The sequence below is a fragment of the Acomys russatus genome, chromosome 25 (assembly GCF_903995435.1).
Source record: "Acomys russatus chromosome 25, mAcoRus1.1, whole genome shotgun sequence".
Lineage (NCBI taxonomy): Eukaryota > Metazoa > Chordata > Mammalia > Rodentia > Muridae > Acomys > Acomys russatus.
Window position 1 is genome coordinate 38,582,859 of NC_067161.1, and position 9,679 is coordinate 38,592,537.

General features: G+C 50.3%; 1 protein-coding gene across 1 annotated transcript in view; it reads left to right on the forward strand.

Moving 5' to 3' along the window:
* Nucleotides 1–9,679, forward strand: part of Galnt10 (polypeptide N-acetylgalactosaminyltransferase 10) — a 140,526-nt gene that overhangs the window by 111,685 nt on the left and 19,162 nt on the right. Inside the window, exon 5 of the mRNA XM_051167710.1 lies at nucleotides 6,139–6,324. Within this exon, the coding sequence (XP_051023667.1) occupies nucleotides 6,139–6,324 (186 nt within the window). The remainder of the gene's footprint in view (nucleotides 1–6,138; nucleotides 6,325–9,679) is intronic.

Genomic DNA, 9,679 nt, shown 5'->3' on the forward strand with positions numbered 1-9,679 from the left:
CTGGTGCTCAATTCACTTGGTTCTTTTTACTCAGTCCAGGACCCTCAGGTGGGGGTTGGGCCTACACATATTTAGGGTAGGTCCTCCCACATCAGTAAACCTAACCTAGAAGTGTCCCCACAGACTGGCCCAGACCTGGACAGTTGTGGACCCTGTCAGTTGCCAGCCAGCTCCAACCACTCATAAGCTCAGCCCATGCCAGGCCCACCCTGAGTCTATTGCCATAGGTGCCAACTACAGTTAGCTTTCTTGTGGGGTCTCCTAGGAGCCCTAGGATGAGCTGAGGCTCAGTGGGGTCACATCAGAGTTGCCTATCCTCGTGCCCACTGCTTTCTGCTCAAGGGCTCACTCTTGTGTTCACCCTAGAACCTGAGACTGGTGAACCCAGTGGCCCTCGGTTCCTAAAAGATTGGGTGTGCCCAGAGGTACCATGGAGGACTTGCGGCTACACCAAGCTCTCGATGGGAGAGGCCAGAGAGGCTTGCCATTACTGACCCCAGGGTGATTGCCCACAACCTCTGGATACAGCCCTGTCCCGCGAGAAGCTGTCTTCCGTCCCCCTGCCCCTCTTTCTCCTCTCATCCAGAAACAACCAGTATGATTTCACCCCAACTTCTCTTCCTGTTTTCTTAACCCCATCGCTACCTGCCATCCAAAGCCCCTTCCATACCCAGGGAAGTTTCTCACCGAGGAGACCTGGTAGGTGGGACAGCTTCCACCCCTGTGCCTTCCTCCTTGACTCTCCCAGTAAGCAGTGCGTTTCAGGGATGGGGTACATTGGCTTGACTCCACCAGAGGTTGTTGATGGTATTGTTGTTGTTGTTGTTTATTTTTTTAATGCAGGGGCTGGGGTCATGGCTCGGTTGGCAAAATGTTTGCCCTGCAAGCCTGGGAGCCTGAGTTCAGTGTCCAGAACCCACGTTAAAAAGAGAGAAAGAACGAACAGACACAGTGGCACACACCCGTAATCCCAGCACTGGGGAAACAGAAAGGAGCAAGATCACAAGCCAGTGAGAGATCCTGTCACAGAAAACAGGGGAGATGACTCCTGAGGAACAGTGCACGCATAGGCAGGTGTTTCCCTTAGGAGCTGGACTCTTGGAGCCCAGTGCATACCAAAAGCTGCAGATGCTCAAGTCCCGCATACAAGATGGTGTAGCATTTGCATAGAACTTGCACATATCCCCAACCTTCAGTAAGTCATCTGCGTTGGAGGCTAGAGAGATGGCTCAGTGGGTAAAGGCACTTGCTGTCAAGCCTAATAGCCAGAGTTTAGTCCTCAGGATCTACATGGTAGAGGGAGAGAACTGACTCCTCCTGCAAGTTGTTCTCTGATCTACACGTGTGTACCATACCACATGTGCACATGCTAATGTACACATGCGCAAGCCTATGCACTCACACACAAACATAATTTTTTTAATGACAGGGTTTCTCTGTGTAGGCTTGGCTGTCCTTGACTTACTTTGTAGACCAGGCTAGCCTTGAACTCACAGAGATCCACATGCCTTTGCCTCCCAAGTGCTGAGATTACAGGCATGCGCCTCCACGCCTAGCCACAAATGTAATTTTTAAAACTTACCCCTACGCTGTTTATCATATACAGTACAATGGATAGTGTGTGGGTAGTTACTAAGCAGTGTTACTCTGTGTTAGGCTTTATCCTTCCTTATTCAGGTGATAATGACAAGAAAAACAAGTCTGTGACATGAGCAGAACAGATGCAATAGATTTTTCTAGTATTTTCTACACACCATTGTGTGTGTGTGGAACAAGATTGTCTCACCATGGATGCAGAGCGCTAACTGTACAAATGGTTGGCTCCAGCTTCTTTCTCCTGTCCCAAACCCAAACATGTACACACTGAAACTCTTGCTGTTTTGTCACTTCTCTGTGGTACCACAGGTGTGGCATTATATGGAAAATTTTTTGAAAAGTGGTTGTCTTAAACCGATCACGTGATTTATAAATGTTAAGGCTTTGAAAGGCAGCTTGTGAATCGGCTGTCACATAAAGAGACTTCGGGCCATAATTAAAAGGGGCGCCGGCTAGTTGTTCCACTGGCCTCTGACAAAGAGCTTCTGCCCAATTCCCACAGATCTGCGGTGGCCTTGATGGTTTCCAGCCTCCAAGACAAGAGGCTGGCAGATGTAAAACAAGCCCACACCCCAACCCCATGCATGCACACTTTTCCTGGCAACCTCCGTAGTGAGAGGAAAAACCCAGCATGCCCCCTAGAGTCTTTGGAGAAGGAAAAGTGCCATTGGCATTTCAGAGACCTTGAGTCTTTAGGAAGTATTTAGAAGAATGACCTGCTGAGATGAGCAGGTAGGGACAGCCCTATCTAGATATGACAGTGGACACCTGTGTGTTCTCAGAAGCATGGTCACCACATCAACTAGGGGCATTGTAAGAAGTGCCTGCCTTTACCATCCCCTGGCATTCTCCATGTGACCAGCTTTTCTCTAACAGGCTGCCAGCTGCTGGCTTTAAGCCCCCACCCCCACCTCCCCCACACACCCAGTGTTGGTGGCATCTGAACTCAGTCCATCTGCAGAGGCTGTTTCCAAACAGTGTCGTGGCCACAGGAATCGGGCCTTCAATGCATCGTGTTAGGGGTGCAGTTCAGATCATGAGCCCTTCTGAGCTCGGCTCTCCCTGAGACTCACCTGTAGAATCCAAAAGCACGGGCTAGCAAGATGGTTTCGCATGTAAAGGTGCCTGCCACTGGCCCTGAAAAACTGCAATCACTAGCACCCACGTGGTGGAAGGAGAGAGCATTTCAACACCCCCTCCCCAACTGAGAGAGATGAGGGGGGGTGGCCTCAAGTCCCCTGCACTCAGGCCTCAGCAGCTGAGAAACTCGGGGAAAGCCCCCGTGAGCCCCAGTTTCCTCTCCTCTGACACCAGAACCAATAGCAACAGCTGTGCGGTGCTCTCCTGGATGCAGGATCGCATGACCACCCTGCAAGCATTCTTGAGAGGATGGAGACTGGACTGCTGAGAGCCAAAGTACCATCTTCATCAATTCCCTGGCCTGTCCACACTGTACAGACTCTGTAAGCTTCAGGACCTCAGGCAGGACAGGGAAGAAATAAGCGTGACCATACTGGAACCCAGCACTGACTGTGCTCAGGTCTCTCACTTAGTAGGGGGAGTGGAGATGGCATTCACCCAAGTGGGTACCAGGGCAGAGGGACAGGTGTGCATTTTATGGCATGGGGAGAAGTCCTGAACCAAGAGATAGCCCTGCCATGCTCACCTCCTGTGTGTGACTCTGGCAATGTCATTAACTTCTCCCCACCCTCTCACTACTGAAATAAGTTGTGGGGGCGGCAAGGGTTGAGTGACAGTGTGTGCTGGTCAGAATCAGGTGATGGGTGAGATCAGTCTCTATAGACACGGCACTGTAATTTGTAACTATTTGTTGAGTAAATTACATCTCTACTCTTAGCCTTAGTGTCTTCTTCTGCAAACAGGACCACTAGACACTCTTGTGCTGTGGGTGTCTGAGGTAATGCATGTGAAGCCGGGAGACCCCCATGTGAGCCAGGCTCAGCAGGTGTCCTCTGTAATTGTCACCATGGTGACGATCATCGTCCTCGTTTGCAGCTCCTTTTAGCTCCTAACCCTGTGACCTTCTGAGATGTCCCCGTGCAAGGAGACTGGTAAAATAAGGCAGCCCTGCTTTGAGTAAACACGCCTTCTCGTAAGGACAGGAGGCCAGTAATTGCCCCTTAAATAATCACTCCAACTTTAACACGAGCTGTCCTGTCAAAAGGCCCTAGTTGGCCAATCAGTAACAACTGTAGCCATCTACATTAGGGCTCTGCACATGTGAGGGCCTCAGTGATCTCACGAGTGGAGTGACAGTCTCCCTCCATGGTGTGCAGCACAGAAGATGGTCTCACTCACGAGCTAACGCCCCACTGGTTGAATGCAGCCCAGAAGCAGCAGCGGGCAGGCGGTGCGCTGTGGACTTTCTCTTTCCTCAGGAAGACTGTTCCACAGGAGCAGCCGCCCACCGAAGCTTGGCCACGCCTCTTGCGAGGGGGTCTCACTGCCAGGAGTGCATGCTGGCTGGCTACTCTGCTTTGCTCTTTGTGCGAACATAATCCCTCCCCTATATATTTTTCAATTGCTCCACCTTCACGATGCCAGGTAACAACCTGGCGCACCCTTCATCCTGAAGAGGTGTCTGGTGTAGGACCCACAGCCCCCCACTCCCCTCAGAGCCGTTGGAAGTGGTACCTGGGGTGACCTTCCGGGTTCCACAGAATCTCAGCACTTCTCCCCTACATCAAGTGGAGAGCCTCTGCTAGCTTCCCAGATCACCTGTTCTGAGGGACCTGCCCTCCAAGTCACAGCTGGGGAGGCAAAACTAAAACCAAACAAACAAAACTAAGACTTGACTCTATTTTTATTTGTTATTGTTTTTTGCTTATTGTTATTATAAATGGTACCAATGCACATTTATGAGGTTTATATAAAGTTATCTTTAAAAAGAAGTAAAGAAAAAAAAAAGTAAAGAGGGCTGTGGAGATAGCTCAGTGGGTAAGAGTGCTTCCTGTGCAAGATTGGAGACCTGAGTTCAAATCCCCAGCACTCATGTAAAAAGCCAGGCATGGTTGTGTATGTCTGTAACCCCAGCCTTGGGATATGGAGGCAGGTGGATCATTATGGCCATATTGTTCAGTATGTATGTATGTATGCATGCATACACTGTGTATGCACATGTATTAGGCGTACGTGTGCCATAGCACACATGTGAAAGTCAGAGGACATCTTGTGGGAATCTGTTTTTTCTTTCTCCCACATGGTCCCTGGAATTGAACTCAGGTTGCCAGGCTTTACCATCTCTGTGACCATCGTGCTGTCTTAATTACTACAGCTGAATAGTAAGTTCAGGCAGTGAAGAGATCAATAAACGTGAGTCGGGGCTGGAGAGATGGCTCAGAGGTTAAGAGCACTGACTGCTATTCCAGAGGTCCTGAGTTCAGTTCCCAGCAACCACATGGTAGCTCCCAACCATCTATAATGAGATCTGGTGCCCTCTTCTGGCGTGGGGGTGTACTTGCAGACAGAACATTGTATACACAATAAATAAATAAATATTTTTTTAAAAAGGAGAAACATGAGTCTTCCGACATCTCCTTTTCTAAAAGACCTCCACTATTCTGGATCCTTTGTTGCCATATAGGTTTGTGTGTGTGTGTGTGTGTGTGTGTGTGTGTGTGTGTGTGTGTGTGTGTGTGTGTGTGTGTGTGTGTGTTTGTGTTTTGTTTTGTTTTTTGAGACAGGGTTTCTCTGTGTAACAGCTCTGGCTGTCCTGGAACTCAAACTGGCCTCAAACTCACGGAGATCCACCTGCCTCTGCCTCCCAAGTGCTGGGATTAAAGGCGTGCACCACCACCACCCGGCCCATTGCCATATAGGTTTTAAGAGCAGTTCATCGACTGTCATCTCCGAAGAGAGGGCAAAGACACCGTGATCCCAGCAGCTTTAAGTCTGTGTCACTCAGCACCATTGCCATCCTCACCCCTGATTCCTGGACAAGGGATGAACTCCCATCTGTCTTAGTGTTCCACTTTGTCCAGCCACGTTTTGTGTTTTGTTTTGTTTTGTTTTTTGAGACAAGGTTTTTCTGTGCAGCCCTGGCTGTCCTGGAACTCATTCTGTAGAGAAGACTAGCCTCAAATTCAGAGATCTGTCTGCTTCTGCCTCTGCCTCTGAAGTGCTGGGATCAAAGGCGTGCAACATGACGCCCTGCTAATGTTTTGTAGTTTTTGGATCGTGCACTTGTTCTGTTAACGTGTGAGTGGTGTTTTTGTCGTTTTGACAGGGTCAGTCTCCTCAGGAAACAATTCTTTCTATCAGGAAATGAGGGAATAGACACTAGGCAGCTGTCTGGGCCGCCACTCGTGAATGTGAAGTCTCTGCGTTCCAGCGCCGGCGCAACACTGGATCTCTGTGAACCTCAGTTTCCCCATCTGTAGATGTCAGCCTCTGTCCTTCTTGGCTCTGTCTGAGGCACATTGCACAGTGAACTGGGAAATCAGTGTCCAAACCGTAGTGGGTCACAGAGCAGTTCCCACACGGCCACTCCAAGACACCTCTCTCCCCTCTGTCTCCTCTCAGAGCACCTGAAGAGACCACTGGAGGACTACATGGCCCTTTTCCCCAACGTGAGGATTCTCCGGACCAAGAAACGGGAAGGCCTGATAAGGACCCGCATGCTGGGGGCTTCGGCCGCCATCGGAGATGTCATCACATTCTTAGATTCACACTGTGAAGCCAACGTCAACTGGCTCCCCCCTTTGCTGGGTAAGAAGTTGGGCAACCTGGAATGGGTAGGTGGCCCGCCACTCCAGGGTGACACTAAGACTTCTGCTTGCCTGGCAGCACCCAGCAGAGCTCCAGACTCCTCAAGGAGCTCTGAAGTTTAGGGCTGTCCCCTTGTTTTATAGAGTAGGAAAGTGTCAAGCATCAGAGACAAGATGACTTCTCTTAGATCGCCTGAAGGCCATTGGAGAGGAAGTCAAACCTTTCTACCACTGAGAGCCAAATTATGGGGCCTAGGGATATAGCTCAATTGGTAGAGCACTTGCTTAGCATGCATGAGTCTCTGGGTTCGATCCCCAGTACTGCACTACATAAATGAGGAATGAAGGGACTGTCACTCCAGCGCTTGAGAGGTAGAGGCAAAGAGATCAGAAGTTCGAAGTCATCCTCAGCTAAGTAGTAAGTCTAAGGCCACACTGGGATTCATGAGACCCTGTCTTAAACAACAGGATGAAATTATGGTGGCAGTGGGGGGTGTGTGTTTAGATCAAGCCAAAACAGTTACTGCTCAGCACCAGTACTGTGAGCCAGGTAGGTCGCAGGGAAGATCGCCAGCCTCACAGGGTGCACAGTACTGAACAGTCTTTCTTGTAGCAGAAGAAACTGAAGTAAACTGGGTATGGTGGTACACTCGGGAGGCAGAGGCAGGAGGAGCGCTGTGAGTTCGAAGCCAGCCTGGTCTACAAAGTGAATCTAGGCCAGCCAAAGCTACACAGAGAAACCCTGCCTCAAAAAAACAAACAAACAAAATAAATAAATAAGAGAAATGAAGGAAGGAACTGTAGTTGAGGTGCTCAGTGGCTTTCTTGTACCCTTGGGCCACTGGTGTCAAAGTCACTGTATATCAGGCACCAAAGCCTGTCATTTTCCACAAGGCCATACTGCTTCCCAAGTTTCTTTCCTCCCAGATGCTTGGGGGGTTCTGGGGGGGAGAAGAATGGGGGGCAGGGGGGGAGGCACAATCCAAGAAATTCCTACTGAAGCCTGTGGAGAGAGTGAGGGCATGAGGGACTTAGAGTGGAGGAAGACGAGGTCAGGACACAAGAAGATCCACCCAGAGCGAGGCAGTAAGCAGATGCTTCCAGGCAGACAGCGAAGATGGGTGACCTGTCAAGGCTGGCAGACGTGACCTGGCAGAGCCAGGGTAAGCTGTGAGGTTATACGTGAACTCCGTCTCAGAGGACCGATGTGGATGACAAAAGACCCATGATGCCCCAGCCGGACACTCCACCCCAGATATGCTTTAGTCAGAGGGGCCTCAATTGTTAATTGTATTTGTAGATAGTTACCAAGTGCTTCCTGGCCCAGCAACCTCAGCAGCCACCATGTAGGTGAGGACCAAATGCCAACCTCACACGGTCTTACAGGATGAACCAGCTAGGTTACTGGGTTATGCAGTTCTAACGATCGTGCCCAGGGCTCTCACTGGGCTGAGAGAACGACCAGAATTTCTGGTAAACTGTGTATTTAATTAAGCCAAGCAATGGCCTGCGTCTGCCTCTCATTACCGAAGGAGAGACAGAATGGAAACGCCTCGGCCTCAGTAGCCAGCACATTTGCAGTCCGAGAGGGGCAGCCGTGTGGAGGGTCCTTTAAAGAGAATGAAGTGGTGGACCACTGAGTTGAGCATGTCTAAACATCCCTTAACTCTGTTTCTATGGAAATGGGTGAGGGCTATTTTCATCCTCCACAGAAGGAAGACGCATCCCCTCTCGCTCTTTTTTCCCCCCTCCCCTCTAGCAGAAACACAAGAACTCTCCCATGTGGATCCCAGCGTGGCTTTTGTCTGTGAACCCATTAACACCTCCGGGCTTGGCTGGCTCTGCTCTCATTAATGATTAGGCATTATGGAGCCTGAGGACACAGCCTGGTGGGAAAGCCACTCTTGCAGCCGTCATCTCTTGCTTCATTATTGTCATGGTCCTCAAGGTTTTGAGAGTCCTTCCGAGTTCAGGGCTCATCTAGACTTGGGTTTGTCTTACACAGTCCAGCAGGCAAGCTGAGCGTTCTTGCCTACCTTCTGTGTGGGACAAGGAGGACCGAGGCTTCTGTGAGGGTCTTGCAGTAACTATCACGATCATAGAAAACAGGGATCCCAGCGTCTCAGTCTTCAGAGACAGCCCCCCCCCCCCGACAAGAAAACCAGAGCTCCGAGGCATCAGCCGGTCACGTCCAAAGCTGCACTATGAAGGAGTGACATCGGGATGTGAACCCCGGGTGCTCAGTTCCCAAACAAGTACAGTGATGTAGGCCCCTGCCGTCTGCAGGGTCAGTTGTCAGTCATCCTTGACACCAGTAATCTGGAAGTGAAATCACCACAGAGGTCTTAAATAGTTAGGATAGGGGTTCTCCCTTGGGCCACTAAGCATCATGAAGACTCTCCCACCTAGGGGAGTCTGTCCACAAGCAGAGTAAAGCCAGGTACCAGGAATTCTGACTCAGTGGGTGAGGAGAGCAGTGCCATACATACAGCACTGGCCATGCTATTGTCCATCTGGGGATACATGACACAAGTGGCATTTCTGTAATTCTCTGTGTGTATGTGTGTGTGTGATGGCTAGTGTATGCCAAAGAAATGCTCTACCACTAAGCAGCCTCTCCAGGCTCTGTAACTTTTAAATCATGTGTCACAGTTAGAAATGCAGTGGCCATCACAGTTTACCACATACCTGCGCGCACACAGTGGGACTCAACCATGCTTCCTAACATTTTGCCTGCAGTGGAATCTGCTGTCTGATGAAGTGAGGCTAATGGCCACTGTTCTCTAAGCTTGTATGCATGTATGTATGTATATGCACACATGCACAAAGTTTCATCCCTCACCTGCCCACCCCGTAGGTCATCAGGTCATGGCTGTTTTGTGAAAAGTTCTGTATGGCTCGATTAAGTGTGCATCCTGCCCTTCTCTAGCCATCTAGGGCCCACATTGCAAGTCTTGAACGTGACCCTTGACCCTTGACCCTTGACCCTGAGCAGCAGGCTCCCAAACACAGCCTATCTGCCTCTCATAGCAGATCATTGACTCCACCATGGTCCTCTTGAGGCAGTCAGAGAGAGCTCCCTGTGGGAATGACAGGGTAGAGCAGACCAGCACTAGGGTCCTTGTGGCAGACTGGGCACAGTGACTTAGTCAGCCCCTCCCAAGCTTGAAAGGAAACATAACATGGATTTGGGCCAGGGCCCCGTTTACCTGTAGCATTCCATGGGGGTGGCACACTCTGCCCACATACCTTCTGCCTTGGGAACCTGGAACTTCCAAGGGATGTTGGCTCCCTCCTGCATAGTTTGGGCTGTTTAAAAACTCAAGCTCAGCTGGGCATGGTGGCGCACACCTGTA